At 42.3% G+C, this 21,016-nt stretch overlaps 1 protein-coding gene across 4 annotated transcripts in view; it reads left to right on the top strand.

Annotated features, from left to right (window-relative positions):
- cut (homeobox protein, cut) overlaps window positions 1-21,016 on the top strand; it is a 137,925-nt gene that overhangs the window by 60,123 nt on the left and 56,786 nt on the right. For all 4 annotated transcript variants that reach the window (XM_076366463.1, XM_076366465.1, XM_076366464.1 and 1 more), the window contains exon 3: window positions 5,412-5,612. In XM_076366463.1, coding sequence (XP_076222578.1) covers window positions 5,412-5,612 — 201 coding nt within the window. The remainder of the gene's footprint in view (window positions 1-5,411; window positions 5,613-21,016) is intronic.

The following is a 21,016-nucleotide window of genomic DNA, read 5'->3' as shown; positions in this document are numbered from 1 at the left end:
AAAAGTATACATGTATAACGAATATTTAATTTCTTTTTATTTCTTTCATTCATGACGGTACATTTACGCTACCTGTGCTTCTTAGTCAGTTTCCAAAGAATTGAAAATTCAACGCAGAAAAGACCCAGTACTTGACAAACAGAACATATCCAATACAGAAATTGATAAACGCAATACATGAGCAAAGTACACCTAACAATTAGTCGTTTCACTCGTTAAATTATAAATGCCCCGACACTTGTACATCCTACTTTCCTTTCAAGTGACAATCGTCATCAGGAAAAATCCATTATATCGCGATGCGTCTCGCCGAGGGATGCGAATGCCAAGAATTTAATTTTCGCATTGGTAGCGTGTAACAATGGGGAACAGACATGCGAACATTCTCGCGTACGAAATAACAAGAAGCAAGAAATATCATGTGAATCGGTGGAACGAAACCGAAGGCACGGTAAAACCCCGGTATAAAAGTAAACGAAGCATTTCACGCTAATTAGCCATTCGTTTTAGTGGCCTGAATAAATTACTCTATTTAGCAAGCTGTGGAACGCTGCGCGCTTTTTTTTCTTCGTCGAAAGAGCAAGGTGAAGGTGAGACTGTCACGGCAAGAGGGTCGTCGAAATACGTGAGTACATTTCGCCGCGCGATTTTCGCGGTGAAAACGCGTCGCGTATCGACACTGGCTGGCAAGGAATCCGGGTCGAGAAATAAATCGAAGAAAGTACGCTTATTTATATTTGCCGCGGAGAGAGGAACGAAACACATCGATCCCGCCGGAATTCCCGATGGCTCCCGCGCATTAGTCAACCGTCATGGAATAAATAGTCGAAAAGAAGGACGGAACCACGTTGATGATTCGGAGGCTAGGCATAAAAATAGAAACACTCGCGGCAGGATGGGCGCGCGAGCCGCGAGGGAGGTGATCTATTCGGAATATTCTGCCCTCCGAGCACAAAGAATGCTCGGCGTTTGACATCGCGCGACGCCAGCTGCGATGCTCGGATGCCGCACGGGCGCGCGCACTCTCGCATGCGATGAAAATGTTGCGTGTATGAGTAATCAATGATAACGTTTCTTTTGAAAACGTTTTGGGAGCGTGATATTTTAGAGTTGAAAATTCATTTACGGGTTTTGTGTTGTTTTTGAAACTTGGTTTGGGATAAAGTGGCACGGTTAACCTGGGAAATTATAATTTAATTACTTTGAGAACTGAACTGTTTATGAAATGGATTCGTTATTTGGTTTCATGCCGATCGCTGTGTTTTGGTCATTTATTTTGTTCCTTAGTTCTGCTTAAATGTATTAAATAAAGTGGGGTGATATATTATACTACAGACGAATTAAATCATCGAATGAAAATCGAGATATTTTATGCAGTGGACGTGGAAAAATAAAGTTACAACTAATTTTCGGTAATTGTATTAAATATAAATCTGTGAGATGTGAGATATTTATAAAAATTTACGCGGAAAAAGGTTACTATGGTTCATTACATTTGCACCTGAGTACTCATGTAAATACACTGTAGAATTGTAGGAATTGTTTTCCAATTAAAAAATGAATATATCCTTTCACTACCAATAAAATTTTCATTGCCAAATAGTAGGGGCTCTCGTTCAAACAGTACGATCACCAGAAATAGTTAAATTACATAGAAAAATCCGAAATTTTATGAAATAAGAAAGCCTCAACGCGTTCACTATCAGCATCGCATATTCGTAGCGGACGCGATCTCGCATAATTACGCGAAGGAAGTTAAATTAATTTTATGCACGTTCTTATTTGAAGTCATAATGCATGGCGAATCAGGAATTTCCGTGGTCAGGAAATTGACTCGTCTCCGTCCAAGCTTTTTGTTTCGGTAAAAATGATGCGTTACGTTTAATCGAATATTTGAACCTGCGATGGCAGTTGCCGATACGAACGGCGATAGCCGAACATACTAATTACGGGACGTCGAAACTGTCGGGAGTATAGAAAATGTGGAAACAAGCGTTCGCCCGACAGAAGCTGATCGATGCCGCGGTATCCGATCCGAAAGTGCGTGACCACGGGGCCTAAAAGCAGTCCAGAAGTAGGTTCTTGCAACCTGCAATGAGCCACGATTTCGTATATCGAATCGGTGAGTGGTGATCGATCGATGCTTAGGACGTTGGGCAAGTCAAATAACCATCAATTTGCGAATGAGTTGTAAGACGAAGAAACGCCTCGGTGTGATCGAAATCCTCCCTGCCATCGGCCTCGAATCGCGAGTACGTAATGGCTACCGTCTAACGATCAAATCGAACCCGAACGTTTATATGCTAAACATATTCTTGTGAAAAGAAAGTTTTGTACAAGTTGAACTACGGGGTGTCTTATAGTTGATGGCACGATCGAGAAGAGGTTGATTCTTTGTGCGAAAATGCTTTGAGAACAAAATTTATTTATTTGGAATATATTTTTACGGAATAAAAATTGGAAATTTGTGTTTATTGTTTTACTTAAATTGGGATTAAAAAGTTATTGTTTCAGTTCCAATTTCATCTAGTTTGAAAATTTCCACCTTACATTTGGGTAACTGTTAATAGTATAGCTTGTTCGAAAATAAGGTATTATATGAATATGACATGTACAATAATCCTTTGTCGATTGTACTACTCTTATTTAGTCAGTAAAAGAATTGTATTTTATATTTCTGGTCAAATCACAAATCACTAGAAATTCTTTATACTCTCACATTGTAATTATATTTTCATCAGAACAAAATTTTAAATTGGCATATATTAATTTCTAATACCTATGCTAACTTATTTGTATATCTACCACAAATAACAAGCATAATAGAATAATTTCGTTATCGCCTGATTTAATGGACGGATCATAATGGAATATTACAAATGAACTGATTTTTTCATTCTTTCATTCAAGACTTCATTTTATTAAGAGCCGTCAGCTCTTTACAGTGTTAACGTTCAACTATCTATGTCTTTGTTTCAATGAGTCAAATTATAAATTAATCTTAACCAAACCGATTTAAAAGAGTAACTACGTTCCTGCTTATATTTTCATATTTCTGTACAAAACCTAACTTATGATTATAAAATTGTTTATCATTCGAAATAGTATTTACTTCATTCTTATATTACCTATTTCCCCAAATTTTTAGTATTTTCATTGTAACTAAAATACAAATTTCATATAAACAATTTTTGTTCAATTACAAGACCAATCAATAACAAGCATTAGAAACGAAAAGAATAGAACTTGCGATCGTCGTTGAAAATCTAAACGAAAACCCATCCAGAATTTATATTAATCAGCGACGTTTCATCGGGTAAATCGTAGAATCGAAAGAGGAAGCGGTGGAAAGCCTTGAGGCGTACGAAAGGCCGGAAGGTACGCTCGAGTTTCCCGTAATTCCGTAACTAAAATTCTTAACGGACGATTGTTGATAGAACAACGACAAAAGCAGCGTCGTTAGGAACGTTCAAAGAAGCCATTATCTCTCAACTACTTCCGCCGCTAATGTGACGATCGCGGGCGGACGATCTTTATCGGCGATCTTCTCGATCCTCTCCATCAGCCTCGATTCTGCCCAGCGTCTTCCCCTTCCAGTTTGCGGAACACGACAAATAGAACGGGATTGAGCTCCGACAGCCTATCGATACCCATCCGCCATTCTGATGAACATGCAACGCGGTCTCGAATATGTATTTATGCTTCCCGTATCATTTCGTAATTATCGATAACATCGTCAAGGCTTTTTGCAGGAAACAATGGGTCATTACTAGTTCCCCCTGCGCCTCGTCCCGGAGCCTGTCTTACTTTTTCTTTGCCGTTTCCCCTCGCCTTCTATCACCGCCATTTCGTTCAGCCAACAGAACGCCTCGCGACTTTCGGCATCGCCCTTCGGTCGCGTGAAATTTCTTGAAAAATTCAGGATCGCGTCACACCGGCTGCGAACGCGGTCGCCGCTAGCGGCGATTTGATTTCCAGTGGCGCAATCGAGGTCATGCGTAACTGACGCCGTTCAATTGAATAGAAAGAAACTTTTAGCTTGCCGATTCTAACGTTGGTCATTCTGGGAATGTTATTAATAGCAGCCTCTTTTGAATTTGCTCATTTGAAGCGTAGATTTTGAGAAGAATTATCTGTTTCGAAAATACTTACGGTAATTTAGGCAATATTGATGTACTCTATTTTATTGTAATACATATGCTATATATGTACACTTTTAAACAATAATGTATTCATATGTTAATACAAAGATCTTTCTTTCTATAATGAGGAATATAAATATACTTGCAGTGAGCCATACGTTGATTCCGAAATGAATTGAGTTAATTGTACGAATTACCGTCTGATTTCGTGTATAATATTCTTATACCTATTATTCCTCTTTGATCTTGCACTTATGTCGCGCTCTTTGCTGTCGAGAAAGTTTGTAGTTAGACTTTAAGTTAATAATAAGGGGAATCCATAACTGGAGTATCGCGATATGTCTGTCTCGTTGTGTAATTTCAAATCGAACGGAAGCTAGCGTCGCCGTTTCACGGAACTATCGACCGACTTCGATGCATCGAGCAAAAACTGACGTGGATTTAACAGCGTTAGTCCACGTGGCGCTCCGATATTTTGCCACCGAAATCACCAGTAATTTAATTACTCCCAGATGCCAATTAATAGCTTAAACATACGCGATGGGCCGCGCTGATCGTTCGCGCGGACGAACCACGGGGCTCCGCTAAAGACGCAAGATGTTTGTCATTACGGCACCGCGATGATTTTATCGTCTACGAATGTTTCCTCCTTTTCTGTTTTGCTCTTATGCTTCCTTCGTTAGTATATTCCAAGATTAACCCCGGAATGATAACTAACGAGTCGTATAGACAAGATAGGCGGACCGCTGAAGACATATGCTAGAATCGCTTCGAATGGTAGTCAGGGGAAATCTAAGAAAACGTATTTTCGCAGGCGTCACGGTCTTTCGAAAGAATTATAAAGTTGTCGTTTTGACTTTACTACAGTATTATTGTTGTGTTGTATAACGAATCGCAGAATTCGAAATGTTTACGATCGTCATTAATTCGAACATTTCGTCGTTGAGCTGTCGTTGTCGCTCGTAATTACAGTTTCGTGCATTAATTTACCAAATGAGAATTACGCAAAAATTAATTTCCTTTGTTAATCTTTGTGTATTATTCAGGTTAATTTCGCTTGAAACGAGAACTTTATTTTATTCATAGAAACGTTTAAACTAATTTAAATGTAATTATGTATGTTACCATTTAATTTGCGAAACATTAATGTCGCAGTTAATGTAGATAATATTTCTATTCTATTTTTATTCTATGCTTGCATAAGAATTATAAATGTATTAACGGTTCCTATTGGTTTATGCTTATCGGCTCTGTTCCCTCTTTTTGCAGAGGGCAACGTTAGCGGAGAAGGAAGTTTCCGCGTTAAAGGAGCAACTTGCCGCAGCAAACGATGGGAATTCGAAGACTGAGGGACACCAATTGTCTCAGACTATACAAGGAAGTGATCAGCAGCAGGTTCACGATGCGAGCAATCCCAGGAGAACGCCAAACAGCAACCTGGAGCAGGAGCTACAAGCGAAGGATAAAGAGGTGAGTCGCGAGAGAACAGTATTTCCAGTCTCCCCGCGGCGAGAATCGACAAAATCTAAGGACAATGCAAATAATTACGACGAAACATTTTTCAAACATCGAACGGATTTCATGAAAAATTAATCGATACAAGTATCCGAAATTTCTCAATCGCGCTTTCACTTGTAACCAAAAGACGGTTCGATTCTTTGATATTTATATTTACATATAAAAATTTTGACACCATTCTTCACGCGTACACAGGTACAAAATATTTTGTACTTAACTCGAACCGTCGTGTATACAAAACTGATTTATTTTAGAAAATGCCAAGACAGATTTATTGGCAATATGTGTAAAGAGAACAAGAATATGTTTAATGTTCTTTGCGCGATAATGCGTCAAGATGACATATTATTCTGTCTCTATTAATAGTTTTTCAAGAAACTGCAAATATAGTTATTACAATAAATCAAGTTTAGTTTTATTTAGCTTATTCATGATTTTCTTTCGTCGTGAAACAATAGCGATACGTATCACTGAATAGTCTTACATAACACAGTATCAGTAAAATAAATTGTAGTATCAATACGGTTTGAATATGAGCATATTTTCCAACGAGCCACAAACATTTCTCTTCGACGATTGAAGTCTCTTCCGACTTCGTCGATGAATTTCTGCAACTAATCGGGAGCCAGGAAATTCTGTTTAACTGTTGCATACGGTGCTTTCCCTGCGTGTGCGTCGATCTGAATGACTGACGTACTCGATAGAGCACGTGGTAGCCCACCCTCGCCCCCTTATCGCGCTAGTCTCTTCTCTCTTTCTCTCCTCTTCCCCCATTTCTCTTTCTCTCTTGCAGTTTGTCGGTTTCTCTCTCTCTCTGTCTCTGTTTTCTCTCTGATCGTACGCACGAAGCACGCGCACACCACACAACGAAATTCACCCCCGAGTGCACTTCACCTTTCCGATCTGCGATAAACGGCTCGAATCACGCTTTCGGGACGCAAAGTGTGACTAATGGCAGCCGACGAACCGACGGAATTGGTAATGAAAGAAGATCATAAATAGGAGACGCTGTATCGATGAATATTCATTCGGGCAGGGCCCACAAGAATCGTCAGGGTTTCGGCGGAGACGGTTTCGGTACCTCTGAAACGCCGCTTGATGAGTGGAATTCGATTTACTTCCGTTTTCCTCGACTCGTGCTGACAGTTTCTAATTAAAATTCGAAAACTCGTCAAACGATTATTACAACGGAATGGAACTTCTCTGTTTGATAAATGGGAGATAACAGTTTCTATTTCTAAATTGCTGTTTGACACGTGCCAACGTTGATAAATAAAATGCTGTAGTTATATGAAAATGTATATTTCTCACTCTTCGTTGAAGCGTAAAAAATAACACAAAGTGGTCGGACCCTTCGCTTCGCGAATCGAAGTCTTGCAAGAATTCCTCGCACCCCATAACGGGGGTGCATAATGCGAGCGATTCCGGGGGATGAGGCTGCGAACAAAGACGGAAAACACTTAAAACACCGATCGAGAGAGAAAGAAAGAGAGAAAGGAGTGATAAAAACACCGCTAAGAGTTCAATAAGTATCCTGCTTAGGGCCAATAACGTCGCACCCCTTTTTCGCCTCCGCCCCTAGCCACCACTTCGCACCGGCTGCTCCGGTATTCTCGTTTTGAAGGAAATCGTTTGCTTTAGCTTGTTGTAATCCCGAACCCGATAATCCGCCACCCCTTTCTTCCATCGCGGCTCCTTTCCCACCCCCTTATCGAAGAGTAGCCGGAGAACAATCCCCGGCGACGACGGACCTTTTCACGGATAAGAATTTGCTCCTTGGACAATGTCTTTATTGAGAAGCCATCGCGCGCGATGGGGGCGTTTTCTTTTTTATTATTTCCTGATTAAGGGTGGGAAATCGGAGGAGACGGGCTACCGGTACGGAGGCGATAATGAGGAATAAATAATGCGACAATGTAGCTGAGGAAAAGAGGTAGTTGGTCGAATATCTTTAACGGAGAGATGAATCTTTGAAGAGTTCGAAGGCGGGGGTGAGTTTTATGGTTCCTGTCGGCGCGAAGAAATCACTTGATGGCGTTCCTATCGAAAGATAGTCCGATGCTTTCTTCGGTGCTTTATTTATTAGCCTATTAAGCTATCGAGTCCTGTTTCGTTCTGTTTATTTCTATATCCGCGATCTTTTTATCTAAACGTAATAGATTTATCGAGTGGATAATTTAAAGGAGTTTTTCATTTTTTATTTTTTCTACACTGCGGTAGTAAGTAATACTATATTTCTTAATAGAAACATTTTCGTAACTTACAAGTGATTAGATAACAGTTAAATAATTTGATTTTCGAAAAAGTTTGAAAATAAATGAAATTGATAAAGTATAAGAGAGCAAAGGCAGGATTATGGATGTATATTAAATATTAGTTACATTTCTAAGAATCGAATAATTTACCTATTTCCTAATTTCATTGATTCTATTGCTGCGCCTGAGATATTTTAATATTTGATCTGATTAATTAATTGAATGAATTCCATGTACATTCGTATCAACTTATTGTTCTTCAGCTGCTCTTATCTCGTCTGGCTCACTTTTAAAATCAAATTCATGGAAAACAGCTAAACGATTTCTACCGTGGCGGCTGACGTATTCGAGTTATAAATAACCCGAAGTCATCATTTTATATCGGGGACATTCGGATCTTAGAACATTTTCCGATTGTTTTAAGAGCCGACCCCGAAAACCGGGCCGCTTTGATCTTCACCCGGAGAAGCATTGAGTTATTGGAATAAAAGAAGTGGAAAAGAGAAAAAATCGAACGACGAAGTGCCAGCCTTGTTTAACGTGCCGCTACCAAACTCTCGACTCTCGTCCTTCCGTCTCGAGACTCGTTCCACGCGTTTCTGAATTTTATTTTCGATCCCACGAGACTCAATGGCTGGGTTCCCGTGTCTCGAATATTTATCGAACTTTTTGCTCACTATGGAAATCTTTTGGATTCGTCATATTCTTAAAAAACATCGTCCCCGCTCGCTCGAAGATGAAAGAATGACATTTCGGAGGAGTTAAAAAATCTGTTGATCTTTTTGTTCGTGAAGAAGCAAACGCGATCCGTTCGCGACGAAAGATCGCGAAATCAAGCACAGGTCATCTCGGTAGGAAAGAGTTCGCAATTAGACCGCTAACGACTTTCTTTCCCGGCGGTGTTTCATGCGAGCTGGGTAACCTGGCACCGTGGAAAGATGAAAGAGAGACAACGCGCCGCCGATGCCAACGCAAATACGCTCCACGAGTGTTTCAAAACACGTTGGCTAATGTACTGAGGGCGATAGATCAAGAAATAACCGAGAACGTTATCCGCGCTTCTCCTAGCCGGGATCTTCGCGACTTCCTGTCTCGTAGAGCGGGAAAATCTTATTCTTTCCCATAGATACTTGCGCTAAATTAAAGGAAAATTTTTTAATTATTACGTCTCAGAAAAAGATGCAAGAAATCTAGAATAAACGTATAACTTTGTTATTGCTTTTACTGCAAATATATTATTCTTTTTATTGGAAACTTTTATTAGGACCATTTTTATTGAAATTAGATGAACGTAGAACAATATATCTAGTTTTTTTGTTATCTCTCCTCTTATACACATAAAAAAAGATATTTATACTCAATCAGAGGATGATAAACTATAAAACAAATGTTATAATAAAGTTTTATTTAAAAAAGGCTAATAAACAGTAAAAGTTTATTCCTTGAAACTTTTCAAGAAGCAATATTTGGTTATGTCGCACGAACTGATGAATTTTTTAATGTCAAATCAGTTATAACTTCACAGTTAAAAATTCATAAGAAATTTAGATGATTAATAGTTGCGTGTAACTTTAGAGAAGCTCGTTTGGAGAAGTTACTTCATTGAAAAATTAAATTACAATGTCAAATGCAGATTCCATCGGGTGCACCTGTAAAGGGTGGTAGCTGGCGACTTAATATTTCGAATTTCCGAGTATCGGAAAATAATTAACTCAGATCCAACTTTTACATTAAAGTTTCCTATGTAATACATATCGAATGATCGTCATCTGGTTCGCGGTTTTATCGATAATTATGATCACTTATGGTTATGTGGTCCGCGAAGCCATCACAGAGACATCGACGCCGCGGCCATATTGGGAACGCCGGTAGACCGAACGCGTGTTCCAACCACAATATTACCGTATTTACCCTGATACGAAGATTTGCTGATAATTGGCGCGATAAGAAGCAATCGAGTGCGCAATACCTGCCGCAACAAACAATCGCCATGGACGGGACGACGAATTTTATCGTTTGAGACCGAGCTAGCGCCGTGAAACCAACTGTTGTGAAACGGATTAGAGGCCGACTGACAGATCGGTGGGTGGATGGAGAAACCGAGGCTTTCACGGTTGCGTAATATTCCTCGGGAAAATCTCGCCGCGCCTTTAGGCCATCACAATCGAGACTTTCTGTGAATCGCGACGAATTTCGGTATGACTTTCGTTTCGCGCCGCGATCCTTCGATGTAATAGCGTGTAGATATGCGGAAGCAATCACCACTCCTTGTCGTTTGGCTTGAAAATGTAATACGTTTACGATGAACGCTTGCAGTTAAGCTGAAAGTCAATGAACCGAATATGTCAGACTGCAAAAAGTTGAACACAGTGCTAATTACTAGTCTTCCTTCCTGTTTGTATGCAATGTGTTTTTCTTCAATCGAAGGATGATGGACAATAGAACAATTAGATACATTGCGAATCGCACCATTCATATTAATTACACGATTCGTTTATGAATTAAACATAAGAGTTCTAGTATAAAGCATTCGATCGGTAATTGCAATGGTAATTTGAAGTATCAGTAACACATTCGGTATCGAATAGACTACGCGATTAAAAGTGCCATTAACAAATTTTTTCGCGATGCTGACAGAACGCTGGAAATGAATTTAGGTTACATCTTATCATATCTGTCCATGTCGTTGTTAAACGTGCAAACAACGAATTAACAGCCTCGTAAATTTACATTCCAAAGCGGTAAATAAAAAATCGATAGTGCCACGAAATTCGTTATCAGTTCGCCTATCGTTTCGCAATAGATAACGGTATTATCAAGTTCGAGAATGATTCGGGGGCGATAAGGGTAGGAAAGCTGGAACCCGATGACGCGGTTTTCGCGAACGACGGAAAGAATAAAGTTTCCCGGGTAATTGTCGTCTTCTTTTTCGGCCGAATTCGGTATAGCGGAATGAACGGATTCAGCATCCGGATGCTGCGGAGGACTCTAGGCAGAAAAGGGGGTGGGTTTCCTGGCAAAAAGCTGGGATTATTGCGCTCGAGCGAAAATGACGTGGGTCAGAGGTGCAGGCTGACGGATAGAGCCAATATCGTTAGGTATTCGTTTCGTAAGTTTCAAGTAGAACAAAATATAGAAACTGGCCAGAATAACTCTCCTCCCTTCGCTCACTTTTTTTTTCCACCCTGTTTGCCCCTTGCCAGGCCTGACCGACCTGTACGCCTGGCCCTCTTAACTGTGTAACCCGTGAAATTGCATCCGTAACGAGGACGTTGTACATAGCGGAGAAACGGATCCGCTCACGCTCGACTTGAAGAACTTTACTTTTATCGATACTCGGGGATGTTTTTGATATTATTTTTGAAATATTAACGAGTTAGTGCCACCAGAGTCAACGCCATCTGACGAGACGCTCTTGTAACATCCTCCGTGGCCGCTTTCAATGAACCTGGAGCGGCTGATAAAGTTGTGGTGCCCGTTTTCTGCGAAGGCGCTCGTCGTTGATATGTGTATATATATTTAATGTTAAATGTAATTATGCAAATTTGTCCGTTAGATTCATTGATACATGAGATGAGGTTAACAAGAATTTGAAAGAAAAATTATTTAAAGGAAATTGATACTTCGAAGTTTCTATCGGTCGCAAAACAATCAATCTAGATAACAAAAAACAATCAAACAATTATAAATCAAATAAACAAACCGATTTTTAAATTATATGAAATACGTAATATCAATAACAGAAACTGTAAAGACGCTTTCTTATACACGATTATTTTTAAAGATTGTGCGTTTGAACTATTTTCCGATTAAAATATCGTTGTAATATTTTGTTAATAGAACTGTTAACTTCAACAGTGATCAAGAGGAAAACGTCGTCTATAATAACTAAGCTGTACATTGTTATTAGTCCCTAGCTTCCTAAGATCCCAAGAACAGAATCACACAAAAGATTAAATTGAATTTCATTCACGGTACATGTAATCAACTGAAGCAATCAATACGATTAAAGTATATTATCTCACTTCAGCAACCGAATACTTTACTACAAAAACCTAATCAACCGTTCCAGAATGTACCTCCGTTTCCAAAAACGCATCTTTTCAATCTTCGTCGCACAGCAAACGAATATGTATTACGCACCGATTACGTAAAGCGTATCCATCTATCCCCGGTCGTTTACGCTATTCCCATTAAATTTATGCCAAGCGCGGCTCCACCGGCGAAGTAATATCGCGCAATTACAAATAAGGAAGGGATCGCGCTGCATGCGCACGACCGATAAAGGAAAAAAGAGGGAGAGGAAAGACGGGCCGGATGCTCCATCATCGTCGGCTGAAACATTAATTAGAAAATCTGAATAATTAGGAACTAACTTTTACGCGATGTGTAAAACTCGTTTCTCCGCCCCCTGCACGCGCGCACACACGCTCGACGCGTGCACACGTACACACACACGCGGCTTGTAGTACGCGCGTGCGCTCGCGGGCATTCGGACGTCACGTTGGTATGCGTGTACGTCGCCGGAGGTGGCCAGAGGCAGGAGGTGGAAGGAGGAAAGGGGTGGCGGTGGGCGACGGAAAGGGGGAGGTGGAAGTCCGCTTTCCTCTGACGGGTGAACGGCAGCGGTTACACCCCTACTGCTCGCCTGCACCTTCACCCTTGCTCCGTATACTTTTAAAAAGGGTTTTACAGTTCGAACAGATCGATCGACCCACCCCCTCCCCGCCGCCAATCTCCTCGGCCTCCCTCTCCCCGCCCGTCCCGTGCCGTACGCCATCCCCCGAGATGCGTATCTGGTCACGGCGGCAGCTGATTATATCGTAATTACGGTTTTAAGTATATTTCATCGAGCACGCGAGCGAGCCTCGAACGGGGGCTGGAAAGCCGTGACGGGGATGAAAGGGGCTGCTCAAAGCCCCGTGCCCTTCGATTTAATGCCGGCGAACAATCGCGGCCGTTTCTAAGATGTATCGTGCCGCCGTCCAAGGGTTTTGTTTCCTCGGGTTGGCCGGACTACCGCTACCGGCCACTCATCGATAGGCGATCTTTTCTTATCGGGTCACCGGAGATTTATAGAAACGGGCCGCGATGGCGGACTGTCATGACTTCGGCCTGTACACGAACCACGATCTAGAACGAGATATACGCGGCCGCGCGTGATGGTGTGAACCCGGCTACCGTGGCCACTGTCGAGGAACTGGAACCACTAACTGGAATTATCGCTTATAACCGTGACGAACGCGAGCTCGGGAATTACACGCTCGATCCGCGCCGGTGATGTATGGGGGAATACGGCGAGTTTTTGGGGCTTGATTTACGCTGGCCGTACGCGACGCGATCGGCCGCTTTCGCCGCCAGCGCGCGCGGCTATTCGAATATTCCCCGATTCCGATTCGAACGGGTTAATTGATCGACGCCGCCTCGTTTAACGCTGCGAATCAACCTGTCGATTGAAATCGCGGCTCGTGATTGCTCGAGTTCGCGGAACGGGGACCGAGCTTCTTGTGATTTCTCGCTGACCGCACTGAAATGGTGCGAATTGAAGTAGTTTTAGTTTCATTACGCGATGTTCCATCGTATTTTTAATTGTGACGCTATGCTTTTACATGCGACGGTAAATCTTTGTATTCTGTTCGTATGTTCGATACATTCGGACTCTTCCAGTAGAGCTCTGTTACTAATCGAAACCAGATTATCGGAAAATAGTTAAATACCTAGAAAATGAGCGTACATAATTTATTTACAAATTGTTGTAAGATGGAACCATGGTAAATTTTGAATCTACATTTTGGTTTGAATTGATCTCTAGGAAATAAAATAACTATAATAGAAGCATTTACACTTATGAGATCCTTTTTTAAATCCAACTCGAGTAACTAAAAAAATGTTGCAGCCTTCAAGTACACGAAATAAAATCATTTGATCCCCTCCAATTTTTCCATACGCCACAACTTTCATCGTATCCTTAAATGTAAAAACATACAGAACGAATTATTCCTTAGATCTCCTTATACCGTCGCAGAAAAAAACTGCATAAACTACCCTCCCTTTTTTTTGAATTTCGTACACAGGACGCACTATATAAAAACAAAAGTATCCGTGCGCGAGTTCCATTCGGCCGCTCGGAAGGTCCCTTAAATTTTACATAGCATTAAAACTCGGCCCTAAAGGCAATCGCGTTTCAAGTTCGGTGCCGTCTCCGGCCGGCTACATCTCGTAAAAAAGAAGAAAGAGAGAAAAAGAGCAGGGAAATAAAGGAAACGTTCTCGCGCATATACGCGGACTTATCCGCGACAGCGAGGTAAGAGTAGCCGAGGCGGGCGGATGGAAGATACGGGAAACGCGGCGGACGGAGCGGGAGCGGAGCGAAGGCTGGAAAAACCATGGCGTCTCTCGAAATTAATTTTTTTTGTTGGCCGAGATAAAAACCTAACGAAGCCGCGGCGCGCTTTATTACGCGAAAGCGAACGACGGAAGAGGTGGAGCGAGGCGAAAGACAAGGGGAGGAAGAGAGATGCGTGTATTCAGAGAAGAGAAAGGAGGGACAGAGAGAGACACCGAGGGACGGAAAAGGGGGATTGATATAGGTGTTCCTGGTGGCGATGGCGGAGTAAAGGGAGGACCAGAGGGTGGGGCTGGGTGGTTGGCAGAGGGAGGAGGGGTGGGTGGCGGTGGCTGAGACACAAATACGCTGAAAATTAGATTCATAACTTTTCTGCTGCGCTTTCGCGGCGGAACGACTAAAGGCTGGCCGGGCTAGTTAAAAATTCCGTGTGCCCACGAATATCAATCCCTACCCTCCCTCCCCCTGTCCCCCTACCCGGCTCCCGGCCTCATACACGGGGGGGAAGAGATCACCTACGACCCCACTTTTTCACCCATCCCCGTACCGCCGCGCGGTATCCTACGCTGGTTATACCGGGCTGGCTGTGTGCGCCTTTCCTCCGCGCGCGGCTACGTACACGCCTCCATCGTCCAGACGGACGACCAGGAATTATCTCCGTTTTTCCGCAAACGCGATTAACCAGAAACGTCGTTCAGCAAGCCCTCCGGGCTCTCTCTCTCTCTCTCTCTCTCTCTCTCTCTCTCTCTCTCTCTCTCTCTCTCTCTCTCTCCCTCTCTCTCTCTCCCCCTCTCTCTCTCTCTCTCTCTCTCTCCCTCTCTCTCTCCCTCTCTCTCTCTCTCTCTCTCTCTCTCTCTCTCTCTCTCTCTCTCTCTTCCGAGCAGAGGGTGCCGCTCTCCTTCGGCTTTCGACTCGACTCGACTCGAGTCGGGTCTACTGTACTCGACTCGACTCGACTCGACACGGCTTCGTCGATTGATAATTCACGATTAATCCGCCCATGAAAGCCGATCCTCTATTTCTCTTTCTCTCCTCGCCGGCCGTCCCTTCGACTTCTTGCCTACCCTTGGATCGACGTCACCGAAAATTCTACGGTAGCCTTTTGTAATTTCGTTAAATCACGAATTCGAGATTCTCCGCGCGAAAAGGAAAAGAGATTTCTTCTTTTCTTTTGTTTGTTGCTGTTTGATGGAGATGAATTTTTCAAAGAATCTTTGTTGTTTGTGATTGTTGAAATTGGGGGGATGGTTTACATCGGTATTTTACGGTTTATTTTGCGATTGGATTTGTAAGTGTTCATTCGGTGTTATTTATTTTCTAGTGGAATACGAAATTGTACATTCTTTGTGACATTCCATAATGATTAATGAGTTAAATGTTTGTAAGGATGGAATGATAGTATCATTTGTTCGCTTCTAGTTGACAAATATTTGTGGTTTGTGCATTCTGTTTTGAATTCTTACTAAACATATGACACAGTATAAGAGGAGGGATTAATTTATTGGCGGAATTTTCCTGTAGTGTGAGAACGTAATTTATATTCTTCGACGATTAAGTGACTTGTTGATTAAAATCTCAAGAATGTTGTTACCCTTTAATTAAAATGATATAGGTCAAAATAAAAGTAACAGAAACAAAAGGGATTACTTTTGACATGTTATTAAAATAAATGTGGTTCTATGAATCTTCTTTGCACAGTAACAGTTTCCAAAATATCCTATTAAATATATTTCTCATTCCCAATTTAAAATAGCTTTTATTTCTTCTACTTAAATAACGACAATAAACAGATATGTGTAAAAGATTTTTGTAAATGTTATCCTTTATCCGAGTTTCACAATTATCACATACTACTTTGACATGTCCCCTTGTTAATTGTAGAATCTAGTCAAAAGGTCACCACAAAAATTTAAACTTTAAAAATTGAGTACGAACAGTTAAGTGAAGCAAGTACAAACACGTTACTTTCATACCTCCATACAATTTTATCACAAATAAAAACGCGAATTATCCCCTCGGCAATTTAACGGGTGCATCAAGTATGAGGGACGCACAACATCTTGCCCACGTACTATTCCCGTACCCAAGAACCCAGCTACGCTATACATAAACATTCGAAATTAGAGAATCGTTGAGATCGAGCGAGAAAGTGAATTAGAATGTACGATCGTGCACTCGTGGAGCCACTTAAAGTCAACATAAATTATTAAAAAATACTCTTTGTAATTCCCGCGACTTTAAACATGATACCCGAGACCCGTCGAACTGACGGTTTCCGTGAATTTAGTGTTAATATTTGTATCCATGGCGGAGAGGCGTCGGCGAAACGGAATCACCGCGACATATCCCCGTCACGACGAGTGATCGTCTCACGGTGATGGTGACGGTGACGGTGACGGTGACGGTGTCTGATTCTGTGGTTTTCGGCGGTTCGATCGAATTGGCAAAATGTCAAAGGCTCGTTAGCCTGGAGGGGCCGGTCGCGGAACGTTCGCGGGAATATAGGTTCGAAAGTGTAATAATAACGGCGCGGCATTCCTTGGCGGTGGCATTCGCGAAATGTACAGTAAATCGAGCGTGCGATACAGCCGCGGCGTTGAATTATCGTCAGATAAGAATTCCCCGTGCGACATTTATTCGTGGCCGAACAAAAACTGCACGTGTATCGTGCGTCCCAAAACCGCGGACGGTGTATTATTACGCAATGGGACGTAATATAATGCCATGGAGTTCTTAGATTGTGTTCCGCATTGTCGCCGGGCTTTATGCGATTTCGTGGCCGAGGCATTGTTCCCCTGCCCCCGTCCGCCACTTTTTAACCACTTCCACGCGACGCGACATGGCTGCTGTGTCGCCGACGCTTGAAACCCCTTTTAACGATACACATGTTGCGAGGAAACAATGACGGGGGGTTGGAACTGTTCGAATATTAGAACACTTTGGAACCTACCGATATCTTCCGCGTCAAATAATCTTCGACGCGATCGTTTAACCCATTCGCCGCCGGAAAATTAACGTTTTGCCTTGGATGTCAAAAATTGATTTCAAGGAAAACTATTATTTCTTCGTTTATTATAAATGATTTATTATACAATATAATATAGCATAATAAGAAGAAAAATAATAAAAGTGTCGTTTATGGAAAGTAGCAGTTAATTTAAATTTATAACTCAAAGTATGAGGGATCTTGTACATAGCTGGTAGCGAATAGGTTAACACCTTCTACAGTGATTCATTTGCAGGCAATTTAGTTTTTCTTAATTTCTTATATACATGGCGATTGGCAAAGCACCTTATGAATGCGCTTCATATTCTTGACAAGTGTAGATCGTCATTGTTCTCTTTGACGCAGAAAGCTCGCGACGAGCTGTAGTTGTCATTTTAATAGAAGTGGTTAATTTTCAAAGACAAATTGTTGAATCTTCTGATTCGTTTCGCTACTGTTCTCTTGCAAACAGTATTAGCTGATGGTAACTCTATGGTAAGAAAAGAAATAGTATACTATTTATGAGAATAAATTTATTATAACCGAAATATTTATAAATGTAGGATAATATTACTTCTCAATGCATGTGCATGTGCATTTTTACTAAGAATAGTCTGCTTAAATTACTGATTCCCGATACGATTATTGTATTAACTCGTATCTTGTTTTAAATAAAAACCGTAAAATTAAAGCAGGCGCGGGGATAAGCCGAATTTTTCGAGGAATAATTTCAATCTTTAATAACCACCCTCCGTTTCACCTTAAATTTGATAATGCACGGCTTTCAGAATTTTTTTCTAAGGGTAGGGGATGAACAGGAGTGCGCGGTACCGATCGGAACATCGTCTAAATAAGTCCGTTGAAAAACCCTCGGACGATTTTTCGGTCGGCGGTGAAATAACCGTGGTCTTTTACGACCCGAAAAGGGAAATCCCCTGAAAAGCCGGCACTCCGCGAGGACGTAACTTATCAGTCCTCCGAGTTTCCCCGGCGACGAAACCCTTTCCACCTTCGCTTTTAGCCCGGCAAGTATATGATATTTAATATTAATCCTTCCTTTGTGCGGGATTTCTCGCTCGCTCGTTCGCTCGTTCGCTCCCGCAGACACTGTCTGTCTGTCCGTCTGTCTTTTTATCGCGCCGATATGGAGTCGTATGAATTTTACTCCATTATTCGTGCCGTCTGTGCCTGCCCGTGGACCGAACGCCACCGCCGCCGCCACCGCGGCAAGGAGAGAAGGGTTGAAAAAGGAGGAACGGATCGAGCAGGGGGCAGGAGGGGCGGGGGCCGGTTCGCTCGTCTTTTTGTCTTTGCCACCGAGACTGCCGAGGCTTTCATTTCGAATCCTCAATCACCGTCGGTGATCAATCTCAATTGAATTCGAGCGGCGAGCACGCTGCTCGCTACCGTAGAAAAAAAACGAGTCCAAGTGGAAGACCAAGCAAAGACGCGGGCTCAGTGTCTAAGTTTGGGCCGCGTGCTGCCGCGCCTTTCGGACATCATAGGTGGAATATTTCTCTTACATTTCTCATATGCTGTAACGATCATCTTTTGCAAAATTAATGGTTTGTAGTAGGGACATTATATCAGATCAGAATGTGAAGACCGAATTTGTTCACGAAGAGTTATCGAGTTTATTATAAATTAACCAATAAATACACATGTAAAATATTGTTTAAATATTCTTTTCCTTGGAGTAATTACTGTAATAATCAGTGCGATTTCTCTAAAAAAGAAAATATCTTAAAAACAATATCGAAGCTTCGAAAAAATCAATATACATTAAATTTTCCTACTTTCCGTTTCGTTGAAAAGAAGAATGTTAATAATGTCAAAATTATAAATTTCAATAACAATTATTGCATGTACCACGAAATTTTGTTTATGCTCAATTGTTGTGTTCCGACTTGCTCGAACGGTTTCCCCCGCGACTCGAGCGGAACATCGAAAATAAAGCGCCCGTCTATTTCAAGCGCGCGCCGTGCATTCGGACGAACCGAATTCCCGATAAATTTACAAACTACCGGGCGAAACGTCATCGATAACCGGAGCGGCGCAAAGTAACGTAACCACGGTTAAAGTCAGACAGTAATCGGAAGGGAGAGACAGTCTAATGCCGAAGTCAGGACGGAGGGTGTGGGAAAAGGGGGTGGCCCGGTTCGTGGATACCTTTTGAAGCTACCCCAGCCGCGGGCCGAAGGATAATGCGCAAAGCAAAGGATAATTCCCCGATACGGGGACGGAATCCGTGTGGCGGCGCGTACACGATGGAGGGAGAGGCACCGTTGTAGAGTAAAAAACTCTTATTTAAAAATGTATTTACCGTCTGGCTCGCAAGGACCGCCGTCCGCCTGGAAACTTGCCTGTTTACTCCGATGCGCGCGTGTGTTGCACCCCTCGCCCCTTTATCTCGAGACGTAGGAATCGCAGGAGGCTCGCAGTTTTAACCCCTAATGTTACCCGTGGACGCGTGTGTGCAAATACGAAGGCGGGTGGGGGGACCGAGCCGGCATCGAAGGAACCCGTGAGTCCGTTTCCTGGCCTTTCAAACCTTTTCGGGTACTCCAGGCAGCGGGGAGAGGGAATTGCGACCCTTATGAAGCTACACGACCCTTGCGGTTCACTCGATTGTTACCGACTGGACGACAGGTTGGAATTAGAGGGATGCGTTTTATATTTTCTCTTTTTTTTCATTCGGGATTCTCCTGGTTCCGTTTTTTTACTGGTTAGCGACGGTCGCTGAAAGTAGAACAGTGGAGTCTGCTTCTTACTTCTGAACGGTATCGGATCGTTCTGTGTACGTGGGAGTTTATTTTACCGTATATTGTTGATAATTTCCACTTGTGTGTTCGTTTTCAAATATAACTTTAAGTAAATTTTTATGTGAATAAAATTTATTGGTTTTAGTCTATAGGTTTAAATGAAGAAATGAAAATTACGTAGGTGGTTAAGGAAAGAAGAATATTCATCGTGAAACGAGCGGATGCTTCTCTTGAAACAATTTTGAACGGAAGTCCTCGAGAATTTGTTGCAATAATACAATTATAACGGAAAGTTCTACAGCGAAATGCACAAAATAACACTGGTGTTTACAAAATGACCGAACAAAGTTGAACCGTTCAGAATTTTCAAGTACCTCTCGTTAAAATAACATCGCAAACTGGCGTCGTTACAGAAAAATCGGCTGTTCCGTCTCCTGGAATCGCACTTTCCATGCGTTAATAGAGAAGAATTAATCGTGAACCGAGACCATGAATCATTAACTGGATAAATTCCGTTTGGATCGGGCGTCGGCTTCCACGAACGACAAGACTGTCGCGTTCTCGCGTCGAAATGCTATTGTCTTGCATCGTGGAACGCGAAAATTGTAACTTTAAGCGTGAAAATGTGTACACACGCGGTTCCGATCTCGAAGTTCGTGTCGAAGCAGCCCGCGGAAAATGTATCTGGGATAGATGGATGAAACGTAACTATCAAAGTTGGCGATCACAGCTTGACGGCATTTTCCCGTTCCCTCCCTTCCCTCCCCGACTCCGCGCGAACCGGAAACTCAAGCCCCTGCGCAACGGTCCGTCCCCGACGCTTGCTCACAATTTATATTACGACCGAAGCGCGCATATAATTAATTTAATTAAACGCTCCGCACTGAAAATTGTCCTATTAGTTCGGCAACTTTTGACGGCTGCTGGCTGCTCCCACCTCTCGACAGTTTCTCCGGTTCGTTTTCGCGCGTCTGTTCATCCCCCTTTCGCGTTTTCATCGCTTTGCC

Source organism: Nomia melanderi, chromosome 4 (genome assembly GCF_051020985.1).
Source record: "Nomia melanderi isolate GNS246 chromosome 4, iyNomMela1, whole genome shotgun sequence".
NCBI lineage: Eukaryota > Metazoa > Arthropoda > Insecta > Hymenoptera > Halictidae > Nomia > Nomia melanderi.
Note: the sequence above shows the minus strand (reverse complement) of the source record. Positions and strands in the feature narration are given on the sequence as shown.